Source organism: Triturus cristatus, chromosome 9 (assembly GCF_964204655.1).
Source record: "Triturus cristatus chromosome 9, aTriCri1.1, whole genome shotgun sequence".
Taxonomy (NCBI): Eukaryota; Metazoa; Chordata; class Amphibia; order Caudata; family Salamandridae; genus Triturus; species Triturus cristatus.
The window spans coordinates 83,279,870-83,292,926 of record NC_140592.1 but is presented as its reverse complement, the minus strand read 5'-3'; the positions used below and the strand labels follow the sequence as shown (position 1 = coordinate 83,292,926).

The following is a 13,057-nucleotide window of genomic DNA, read 5'->3' as shown; positions in this document are numbered from 1 at the left end:
AGTTTCTCAATCCTGAGGAGACGGATTCCCTATTGGCTAGTAAAAGTTTTTAAAAAACAAGCATTTGCAATGCAATCACTCTCGCCTTTGGGTTCTTTATATGTATTTAGCTATGCAGCACATTAGCCTGGGTGCCGAATCATCTACTGTTTTTTAGCATGGAGGGAAAGTAAGCACCAAACTGCGTGACACGCCAGGTATGGGAACACATGGAGAGAAATATTGCCTTTCAGCGGGAAATGGTATAGTCCAAAGCTCTGTTTTTAATATAAAAGCAGGGCCTTCGGTGGTCATATCACTGAAAATCCATGATTTGAAACACATATTATTGTCTACAGGTGCTCTTGGAAGACACATTTCTATGGACTGGAATCTAGAGAATGCTAAAGTGATTCTGGTATTTTACTGACCTCTGCTGGTAGTTTTCCATCAAGAAAGTCAAATAGAGGCAGTTGCCAGAGAGAGAAAAAAAAAAAGAAAGTCTCTCAGCAGAAACCAATTCTGGTATTTTACTGACCTCTGCTGGTCGTTTTCTGTCAAGACGGTTAAATAGAGGCAGTTGAACAGAAGAAAGTCCCTAAGCGGAATCAGACAAGTCCTAGGGCTGATCTCCAGAGCCCACAAAGTACATTCACATATAAGTATATACTAAAGTATATGTGCTAAAGTATATACTAAAGTATATACAAGTGGTCTCGAATGCTCGACTTAAAAATGGTGCTCAATTCCTTCAATCCACCAGTCTGTCATGCAGAAGTCAAATGGATTAACACTTCCCATGAGCCACAGAACATTCCTATTTGGATGGTTGACCCTTGCATCAGTTTCCCTAGCAGTGGAGTCCGCTATAGAAATCTTATTGAAATACCTCTAGATTACACTCTTTGCATATCTTTGTCTGCCCCCAGCCTACTTTGCAAGCTCCACAGTTGCAGATCGACAGTGCCACGCAGGACTGAGATGGCTGACTTTATCATAGATTTGTGTCCCCTTCTTTCTAATGCCTTACACTAGACATTACATCTTCAGCCACTAAATCAATCAGAATCAACATCATCTACCACCTGCCTAGTGATAAAACATTTCCTAAACACTGCATTGACTTCATCACTTCACAACTTAAACTGTCCCCAATCTTTGTATATTCCTCAATGTCTTTTGCTCCACTGGGGTGACTCCATTGAGACATTAACACTCTCCTCCTTCCTCACTGATGACAACTTAACTCTGTATTCTTGACAGGTATGCATATCAAACGAGCTACTTTAGATCTGATCAGAAAGATCTCATCCACACCTCAAACTCTATACCTGTCAATTGGTCAGACCATTATCAAAGCTTTTAAGCTGTCCATCTCCAAATATTTTATTTGTGGTCAACCTAAAAGACCTAAAATCTTGATCAGAGACTTGAAAACCATCAATTGCAACATCTTGCAGGCGTGCCTGACATATAGACTACCCCTTTCTATTGATTATGAAGACCTAAACCTAGCAACCTACTTTTTGAATAACCCTCTATTGGGTATTTTGGATGATGTAGATCCCTGAATGTGAAGTGAGTCATGAGTAAAAACTCACACTCCTGGTATTCGAAAACTCTCAATAAAGAAAGATAGTGCCACAGAATTTTTTTATGTTCCTAGCGGCATAATCATTCTATGATTAAACTTGAAGTCGTTTGTTACTCTAGTTGAGCATACAAAAAACATGTCACCAAATCGGACTCTATCAGGTCCCAAATTGATCTTGATAAAGTATGTTTTGAGGTTGTCTAAGCTGCCATAAAACCCAGAAGTACCTTGAAAAATCCTGGACCAGATGATGAGTGCAAAGTTTGTGCCTGCTTCTTTGACTCCAGGATCAAAAACACTGAAGCACTGCTTACATCAGTGTCCACCAATCGATGCAGTACCCTCATAAGGAAATCATAAAATAACTGGTATGCTTTCAGGGGCGTATCTCAGTCTAAGCATTGCAACATCATTACTAAGCTCAATCCTAATCTCTCCTGTGACTCTATATCCACTTAAGTGACTAACGAGATGCAGAATGTTCTCTCACATAACTTGGTCAGCCTCACTAATCCATCCTTGCAGGAGAGTACTTTTCCTGACTGCCTGAAAATGTATCAAATAGTCCCATTTAAAAAAAAAAAGAAACTAACTGTGGATCCTGAGGATCTCAACAGTTGTCAGCCTATCTTCTCCCTTTCCTAACCAAAATCATTGAAAGCTGAGTCAATGTGCTACTAAACAAATTCTTTATGGACGACCAAGTGCTTGATGATTTCCAGTATGGTTGCAGTAACAGTCGGAGTGTGGAGGCTTCCATCCTACAAATAACCAACAATACACTCGGAATCATGGATGGGGAAGAATCATCTGTTCTTATGCTTCTTGATCGCTCAGTGGCTTTCAATACCATCCACCACAAAATCCTCATACACACCCTAAGAGACCACATAGGTTTTGGCGAACAGTACTGAATTTGTTCATTTCTTAAAAAGCTTTCACAACTTGTGAAAGAGCACCAACCCATATCTCATACTGTTGCTTTCTCCCAGGATGGTGGTCTACATTTGTTCAAACTTGACAATAACCATTTTTCCATCCACCTGTAAAATGGGCAAAAAACAATCAAACATCGACAAAGCCTTTTCGACCTACTGGACTTTAACCATTTTTTATTGCTGATGGGGAGCATCAGCAAAAAAAGAAAAAAAAGTGTGATGACAGATGCACACGGACTCATCATGACAATTTGACATCTGAGCGTGAAGACATGAAGTGATGCACGCACATGCGAATGGCATGCCTTGTGCACCATTTTCATTAATTTTTCTATATTTTTCATTTCAAGATGGCGGACTCCAATTGAAGGGGTGGATTAAAAAAAAATATTTAAAGGTGCACAAAGCATATTTGAAGAACAGGGTGGTCAAACAGGAAATGGCATCCGCTGGGCCCTCTCGAAAAAAAATAAGAAATATATATTTTTAAGGACTGCAACGAGAGAGGTTTAGTGTGGGTGGGAGAGGAGTGAACATGAGTCAAGTGAGACAAATATACATTACAACTTGCCATAAAATGATTTAGTTGTAAAACCCATATGAAAAATTGAATTCTTAATAATCCTAAAACGTCCAGTTTGTAATAGTTGAGGTAAAGTTCATTGTAGTCCTTTAATTCTTACATACAATAAGCATTTCCCATTTTTGATGACAGCAGTAAATTAATATCTCAATATTACGCCGGTCAAAATAGTTGTTCTTAAGTTATCTTTTTACCACTGTAGTCGTTATTTCAGTCCTGTCCATAGACTATACAGTCCTAAACCTATAGTCGTGACATTTACAGTGACTCTTACATGTGAACGAATGGAAGTTTTAAGGCCTCCTCACAACCTGTGGTACCATCATATAAAGCTTTGTCCTCGAGTTTGGACCAAAGATAAATGCAAAACAAAAAGGTTTTAAAGCAACATTTCTGTCTTTTCTGGTTACATTCGGTTCTGTCCTTAAAATTACCAAAGTAGCAGATTTTGTCATTCCATGTAGCCACCTAATATAATTATTTTGGGTCATTAACAGTGAATTAAAATTTACCATACCTCGTAATTCAACACCATAAAGTCTGCTTGTAACCACTTTTGCTTGACTGACTTTTAGAATGTCAGAATGTAGGCCTGCTCCTAACATGCTCTGCTTTGCATCGAACACCAGTGACATTTTATGCTTTATCGTTTGACTTTTTAGAACTTGGCTCTAATTACCTCTGGTATTAAATCTAAATCCCAAATACTCGGATTGAGAAGCCATTTCTAACATGACTGTTTAACTTAAACCTCTTTTTTCGACTTTGTGGCTTACGCACCACTAACATTTGTAATTTTTTCAGTGTTTGGTAACAATGTTTTTCCCTTGCAATATTGCTCAAAAGATTCCAGTAAGATATATATGTTGCTTTCTCCCTTAGGCCTCTCCCACCAGGCCATTGTTGTGTGGCTCACTGGTTAGAGTAGGCAGACCTGGAAGCAGAGGTCAGCCCGGGACCAGGGTTCAATTCCTGGCTCGGCTGGGTCTTGAGTCCATAAATTGTCCATGGACTCGATTAATTCTCGCTCCAGTGCATACTCAATTCATGGGTTCACACTCTGCGACTCTGGGCAATAGCTTGCTTAATCTCCACAATGGCCCCTCGCGGCGGGATGCCTGGCTTTCACCTAGTGGATGCCCTGCTGGGTTATCTCACAGGGGAATACCAGGACGGGTTCCCTAAGCAAGCGCTTAGAGACCGGTTGGTGATTTGCGCTATATAAATATCTGCACATTTACATTTACATTTACATTTACTTATCTGTACGTACACAGTGTGCAAATTAATACACTCCTTTGGGATTCAGAGGAAAACTTTTGTGGTAACGGGCAGTGAAAACTGAAAAATGTCCGCCACGCCCTGAGAGATGACCACCCATGGCGAGGAAGGCATTGTTTTTTATTTTCAAAAACAAAATACTGCTTTGTCTTTTTGTATTTGAAAATAAAAAAAATTATAACGTTGTCGTACAGGTCCATCATGTTTTATGGATCCGTATGGCAAAATTACAATGCATTGGCAGAAAGCGACTTGACGGCGGTTCCTGTCAATGGGTTAAATGTCCACTGGCCCTACAGACATTTCAAAATTTTGGTCGTCAGGACCTCCACCAGGGTAAAGGAGTAATTTACTTAATTTCCTTGGAGGAGGATGGCCCGACAACCAAATCCTGAATCAGGCCCTGAGATCACACTCTATATTTTGATGTACTTTGTGACCTACAGTGAAATGTGCGTGTTTAAAAAACAAAGTGCATGAAAGTTGTTCAGTCCTGAATACCAGCTTAGGATACAGAGCTCAGTTTAAGGACCACCACTTCGTGTTTGATTAGATTTTATCAGATATCTGTTGCCCCATTTACACCACTGGCCTCTCAAACAATCCATAACCGTTACAAACTGTTATTTATGAACTACCCATATCTTAAGGGAGAGGGAGAAATGTGCATTTGATATTTTGATGTTCCTTGTTAAACAGTATGATTGTTTTTCAGTCCTGAAGACCAGTTCATAATAAGGGCTTCCACTTTGTGTTTGATTAGCTTTTACTACATATTTAATGCCCATTTACACCACTAACATCTCAAACACTACATAATCTTTACTAGCTGTTATTTATGAATACCCTGTATTTTAGGAGAGCGTGTGAAATGTGCATTTGGGTAAGATTCCTTTACACCCATGGGAATTCTTTTAACCTCGCCAACTCCTCAGACTTTTACCTTTGTCTTTTGATCCTCTTTTGTTTCAACAAATAAAGCTCTTTTGTGTAAGCTTTTGTAAGCAAATGTCTTTTTCTGTATGGTCACCCCCAAGTGTTTGGACTGATGCTGCTGGTTTTTCGACTCAGTGCACTGAGGCCTGCCTACGAGACCTTCGTGTCATGTCCCTAAAATGTGTATATTACATTGGCCTATACCCAATTGGCATAGGCTAACTTACCAATTGGTCCCTAATTTATGATATTCAGGGTACCCAGGGCATGAAAGGTAGAGGGTCAGACCAGGGATTGTAGCACTAATTGTGCCACCATGGGTATGACAAAGGTAAACTGAGTCTTCTAGACTGTCTTTTCAGACTGGAAGAGCAGTTTCAAATGGTGGCCCCGGCTTTGTCAGCAAAAACAATGGTAAAGTCAAACCTTCCCTTGCAATAAGTGTGAGTCACCCTTGTGACTGGCTTACCGATTCCCAAGGCACGGTGCAGCGTATTTCATGGGCAGAACAAGTATTTTTTATGTTCTGTCAGTTAAAACATGAAACTGTCATTTTTATTGTGGAAGGCTTGGTCGCCCAATTGGCGAGTACAGAGTTATACTGGTCTGTGCTAACTCCTGAACGGAGCAACCAAAGTTGAAATTCCAAGGTATCAAATAACTAGTTACATTAAACCCGATTTGGTTCTCAAGCAGTAATTCATGTATCTTGTTGCAGTGTGCAACTTTAACAAAGTTGCCGCTTTGTTGCTTTTAGTCTCCTCTGCTCTAAATGGTTGCACACCTGGGAGTTTGTCTCTGAGACAGCCTTCTGCCCTCCTGGTTAGACATTCTAAGGATTCCTAGAAAAGCTTACAATAGAAGCCTGCACTGCAGAGAGGTATTATCTCCCTCATGCAGGAAGCCATGTAGGTGTTGGATCAAAAGAGGAGCTTCAAATAAGAAGGGCAAATGGAAAACACTTGGGAGAGAGGCCGCTCGATTGTCTAGGTAGACAGGCTGCCCCTAGGGACAGGGAAGGGAAACCAATTGCCACACTGGTTTTCCAAGGGCTTGTAGCTCCTTTGGTAGGTACACCTCCGAGTTGGATTAGGGAGTTCTGGATGCTGAGAGAGGGGTTCTGCCGTATTGGAAGTGGGCAGAATGGTGCATCTTGGGATACCCAAATGCCACACTTCGCAGAAAGTGGTCATCAGAAGGGAGTGAACTTGGTAGCCCATTGGCTACCAACTGCATCCTATCCTGAGGGCATTTACTGGGCCTAAAAGGGCAAGCCAAATGCAGCTCTTGACTGGACTGGAAGAAGGACTGCCCTGCTGCAACGAGAAACCGGCAAAGAGAGGCTGAACCATAGTGGGCTGCACCTGCTGAACCTGGTGGCAAGCAAATGAGAAGGGACTTTGCCTGCTGTGTCCTACTTGTAGAGAAGCACTAAAATTCAGGGGTCAGTTGGCTGACCTCCTGTTCATAGCACAGGGCCACAACAGCTGAAGAAGCCTGATTGGGGGCGTTGGTAGCCCAAATCTTGTAGCCGCCTTTTTTGTTGCTATGCAGCAACAAAGACGAGGACCCTACACTCAAAGTTCCGCCCGAGTCCGCTGTAGCCAGGAGAGTCGTTGGAGCGCAGCTTAGTCGCCCAGAAGTCAAGTTACCCTCCAAGAAAGGATTCCAGTGTGACTGCAATGCAAGGCAACATGTAGCTCAGTGGCAACTGAACTTCTGCCAGAACCAAGAGGACTTTAGGGATATCGATCTCTATGGCCAGGACAGCCTCACCAAGTTCGTGGACCAAGGAGTAGCTGAAGAGAGACCCCCTTCGACCGCTTTGCATCCACGGCAGCCTTGAGCATCTTCAGCATCCTATATCCCATGCGTCAGGATCACTTCGATAGGAACCTACAGCAAGTTTATAAAAGTGCCTGGAACTCCCTGCTCTTACCTGCGAGGTAACTGTTTCTGAAGACCTCGCAGGTCCACCTGCCAGAGTTGGTCGCCTGAAGTGACTCAAAGCAACCACATTGATACTTATCTGAAGTTTTCTTTAAAAAAATGGTCTAAAATTTGTTGAATTTGACAATTCTTGTTCGCAGTTAAGTAAAAAGTCCATATTCACTATCCCTTCCACTTCTGTATCTCCATAACCCTCCAGTGGATCTTTTTCTTTTTGGTGTAGAAAAATACATATAATATATTTTTATAAATTAGTTTTGGATTTCACAAGTGTCTCATGTATTTCTTCTTCTTATTTTGGTGCTGTTTAAATGCTTAACATTTGTTCCTTTGTGTAAGCCTGACTGCTTAAAGACACAGCTACCCCGGGTTGAGCTAAGGGTTTGACAAGCGTAACCTACTGGTTCTAAAGGAGTTGCGAAGTATATTACACGGTGATGTAGCACAACAACACCATATAATACTCCCCATTTCCTCATAGCTTTCTGCTGGCTCATCTTTGGACTCATTCCTTTTGGGTTTAGGAAAGCTTTTGTTGTCTGTATAGATTTGCTCATGTTCACCAAGGTCTGTGCTTCTCTAAAATATCCAGTGATTTCAGAGGCATTAACAACTGCTGAGATAAAACCACTGTTGGAGAAACTTTCCTTGGCTCCTTGATCTCTCCAGTAAGGGCATTTGCTGGCCAGTTTTCAATGGATTTTGTGTGGCTAAGTTGCCTAACTATGCAGTGGTCGAACAGGTGCTAGATCTAGAATTTACAGGATAGAATGGATCCTTGTCATCATGGCTTTTCCTGGCAAAGCGACCTCTGTTAATCTTTACACCTTCTAGATTACTATACTATGCCACGTGTACAGAGTAGGTCATGAACAGCCAAATATAAGCTAGGCTTTCAGGATGACCTCTAGTTTATTTGTATGCAAATGTATGTATGTGGAAATTCTGAAAATCTGGTTTGGTTCTAACACTCATAGTTCAACGTTGAATGCTCTTTCCCTAAGACTTTATTAGTATTCACATCCTTACTTTTGAGGCACTGTTGGCTATTTCAGGCCTGTATGCTGGGCTCCCGTAGATATAGACTTCCGCAGATTTCTTACATGAACTCCTTTCAGTTCCTCACTGGATCCTGTAAATGTTCTTACACCAACCTCCTCCACTGGTGTCACGTAGTTCTCTTTGGCATTGGCAGTAATGCCTTTCGGCTCCACTGGAAATTAAATGCTGACTTTTATAAAGAGGTTCACACAAAGTCAGTTCCTTTTTTCCCTGCTTCCGAAGGACGCAGATCTAGAACTGTTGGGTTATCTCGATAATACTATTTGACAATTTTGTCAGAGTTTTGAAAAAAATCTGAAATGTTTGACAAAATGTAACCTCCAAAGTCATTTAGCTTCAAACCCTGCCAGACATGTAGAAGACATATGTCTGTAATAGAACGTCATGCTTCTTGTCATTGTGACTGCGATTAGTTGCTTTTTGTTAGGCTCAGTATGTTAGCTTAGTGTGGTGATATCTGCATATGTGAACTTTTGGGGAGGAGTGTCAACCAAAGTGGGAACTTGCTAAGAAAAGAGGTGTTGACAGCAACTCTTGTAGACATAATTGGTAGATCACATGAAACTATGGTAAATTGCAATAAAATATATTTTTTTCCAGTTAAAATAGTGCCCAATACTAAGAGATGTTGCTTTTATTAAGACTTCGTTCTACCTTTTGTAACTTTCCAGGTCTATGACACTTCAGATGGAACCTTAATACAGCCACTTAAGGGCCATAAGGACACGGTTTACTGTGTGGCATATTCTAAAGATGGTAAGTGGCATGCTGCTTTTACAAGTAACTTTACTATGCATGTTTGAAGGATTACTTGAACTAGCCTTGGAGACTGGTCATTAGGCGTAAAGAGAAACTAAATGTACAGAGATGTGGAATTCCTATAGCCCGACGCCCAGGACATATTGTTTGGGGTCAAGGGCAACAAGTTATAATGTGCATTTTGTCCTTGGGGCAAGTAGGCCCAACCCCCTGCAGCACACTGCCTGCAGTTAAGTTATTATTTGTGTGCATATATCTTAATGCTGTTCAAACTTGTATTTATGGTTCATTAATTGAAAGCCTTTATTATTAGGGTGAGCGCTCTCAGTAAATGTAAGTTCTGACTGCACTTCTGACAGTGGTTTCAGTATAAAAATGTGGGCACACGGTTTCAAAGTTTAGCAATATGAGGCTATGCATATTGCTCCCAGATTGCTCTCTGATTAGATGCAAATATTTGCAGAAGCTTGAAAGCAAGATTAATGATTCTTTGCTTTCAATATAAAATGTTCCTAAAAAATGAAAGTAGGAAAATAATGTTTTTGCTAAACTACTGTAAAATTGTAGGTACCATTTCTTTGCAGCATCATTCAGTAAAATGTGTTGATGCATGATATTTCCCCAAAATATTCATATTCGAAAATCAGTGTAACCAGTTTCAATAAGATTTTTGGAAACATAAAAATAAACAAGTATTGGCAAAGCCAGTAGGTCTGAAATGGTGGTCAGCTTTTTAGTTTTGGCAATGCGTGACTTGTTTTGACATGGTTTTTGTTAAACCTTATTGATGTGAGAGCTGCCGGACCCTCACCATTATAACAAGCATTGGTAAAAGCAAAAAGAATTTTGGTCTAAAAAAAAGCACACACTGCCACATTAGTTACTGGCACTGAACAAAACTAACTACTATGTGTGCCGATATGCTCCTTGTGAAAGAGCTGAATGCTGTCACTCACCGTGAAGCCAGCCGATACAGAGAAAGAATTTATAAAAACGCAAAAGGTCATGGTTAACGCCAGACCAAATTAGGGGCCCAATTATTAAAGAAAGTCTCTAAAGTGCACCCTTGGTATATGTCCTTGCATTAAGGGCAGCTATATGACTTTTGTGAATTCACAAGAATTTACAGCAGTAGGGCAAGAAATAGTACTCCTAAAAAATATTTGTGAACTGCATTTTAGCATGAGCAAATATGCATGTGTAGATTTGCTCATGCGAAAGACTGAGTGTTTGCAAGTTTATTTTCCCTCCAACCACTTTTTTCCCCAACTCTGGAAGAAGGTTTTTGTCTGCCATTGTCAGGAGTAAATTTCCAACATTTCTCAGTATTGGTAAAGATTAGAGAAGAGTTGTTGAAAACCCTTAAAACATGCAAGTTAGTAGGTTTGCATAGACTCAAAAGGACATTCCAACCTTGGAACTATTGTTTACCACTACCTTCAGTCCCAGTATGTAGATCTGCGGAAACGGAGCAACATAAAGGGATTGATAGTATTCAAAAACTACTATGGTATGAACCCTGGCATAATCAGAGAGGCTATATAAGGGCTCTTATATAATGAGATTGCTGCCATCATTTGTCGCTGCATGGCACCAAAGGGAAAAGTGGATTTTGTTACAGGACAAGTAGATTTATGAAGCAACCTGCCCCATGGACAAGTACATATTTTAATAAATTCCACCCCCCTGAATGTATATGGTTGCTTGGACAGGATGAGTGGGACTAATCTAATTGGCATTACATGAACAGCATGATTGAACATGTGAAGGAAAGATGCAACTCATATTTTCACAATTCAGCGTCAAGGAGAGGAATGCCGCAATTGGCTGTTTTCAGCTAGGCTCTCCCTTGCACCAACAACAGATTGTGGTCTTCTAATTTTTAGATTATAATGTTCACATCAACATTGATCATGAAAAGCAAATTGTGGCATCCTCAGATCTATTTTGCTTTTTAATGAGCTTGGTCAGTAGGGTTATTATAACATCCCGTAATTCTCGATAGCTTTCTCTTATTCTGCATTTAACTATGTACCTTTTAAAAGCGATCACCTCAAAGGCATGAAATTCCTCATAAAATCCAGTTGTGTGATCATTCCCTCCTGGGGCTTTACCAATGCTATTCATTGCTCATTTTGCTCAATAATTTGGATGCCAAATGCGGCCTTTTCCTCAGTTGAACTTAATGGTGAAAATGTGCTTCACTAAAGTTGCTTGTTTGTACTTTCTATACATCCTAATTTTATGTGTGTGCAGCACCTTAAAAAAGTCTTTAAAGTTAGGTTTGCAACTGCTTGATGATACGTGTGCAAAAGCCTTGATTTAAATTTAATGATTTGACTTTTCTACTTCTTTCTCCTAGAGACAAGCATGGTCAAAATATGTCATGTTTATCCCTGGTGTTCGTTGATAGTCTTTTGTTCCCAGTCCACCGAAAGCATTTCTATGTCCCCTCTCTTCTCAGCCGATGTTCTCTTTTTTGATATCCGACTGTCCACTTTTCCAGTTGACTAAATGAACTTGTCATGGAGAGCAAACAACTCTTTTTCCTTCAGTAGAGACTTTTCACACTATCTCTTTTCCATCATTCCCTTGTTTATCTGAAAGTCACGCTTTGCCACTTTGAATGATTATATCCTTCTCCCAAATCTAAAAATTACATGTTTAATGAGCAACCATTTTATAATGATGATGCAGTTTATTAGCACAAAGTTCTAGTTCTTAGGAAACTTTGCCAGACATTGCAGCTTCAAACACATGCACCTAATGATCAATTTTAAATATGATTCTGCACCCCCACTTTCAGCCACTGAATCTCTTTTAGCATCAGGAGCATAGTTCTTGCTCCCAAGGCTGTTGACCAATAGAACTCCAGCATTTTAGGTAGTTTGGAGTTTGAGGATATATTTTATTTTTTTGTAAGCCTCAAGCCAAAAGAATTGTCATAGAACATTTTTGACTTCACCATATATAAAACCATCATGGATTTTAATTGGATATGAGCAAGGAGATTACTTGCCTTAAAGAAGAGACATAAAAAATATATTTTAGGGGCATAATCTGCTTGAGGTTTCATAGAAGTGTTTATCCAAATGACATCTTTCACTTCGTGTGGCTACGTGATACTTCGGTTTTCTTCCAGGAACAAATATAATTAATGTGTCAGTTGGAACCAACTGCTGTGTCTTAAAGCCGCAGAATCTTCCAAGCAAAATAATATATTTTCAGATTGACTGGTGGCTGCTCATAACATAAGTGACACAAGATCCATGATTGAACGATGCAAGGAAGATTGTGAATTGAGCTCCACAGTAGGTCTCTGGTTTCAGTTTTCCAGAAGGTTTAGTGGGTATGTTTTTACACACTGGCATTCTCCATCTTTGTTTACCTTAATGTAATGGAAGGGTCAGAGACCAGTCCTCTTTTGCCTCCTTGTAAACCTGTACCCTATTCAATATATGGGTGGATGGTTAGCTGTGCGCTTGCTAATTGCAAGTGCTTGTGTGGGCAGCTCACTCTTTCAATAATCTTGATAGTTCTCTAATCTATTTCTATGTGCATGGGGGTGTCCGTATCTCTCTAGCTCCCTGCTTTACTCTCTGCTGTTTTCTTCACTCATCTGTGCTTTCTTGTGGTGGCTGTTGGTTACTTTTTCTCCTTTGTGCCTTTGTTCCTCTGACTTTGTGCCTTTGTTACTAAGACACCACAGAAAGCTAATTTTTATTAGGTCAATACCTGGCCCAAAGCTAGCAATGCACCATCTGGACATTTTTCATCCATGTCTCCGTGCTTGACTTACTACACTGAATATGCGCAGTGCCAATGCATTACAGGACCATCCTGTGGTGACTTGTCCACAGTGAAGTCACTGGTGTGTTTCTAAATGCCATTATTCAATGTTTGACATTTTTTTTTTTATCCAGGTTGAATACCTATTTTTTTTTTAAACATATTTTATTGTGTTCACCTGGTTTC

The 13,057-nt window shown here is 40.2% G+C and overlaps 1 protein-coding gene across 1 annotated transcript in view; it reads left to right on the top strand.

Moving 5' to 3' along the window:
* Positions 1-13,057, top strand: part of IFT122 (intraflagellar transport 122) — a 453,095-nt gene that overhangs the window by 46,534 nt on the left and 393,504 nt on the right. Inside the window, exon 3 of the mRNA XM_085624471.1 lies at positions 8,995-9,079. Coding sequence (XP_085480597.1) covers positions 8,995-9,079 — 85 coding nt within the window. The remainder of the gene's footprint in view (positions 1-8,994; positions 9,080-13,057) is intronic.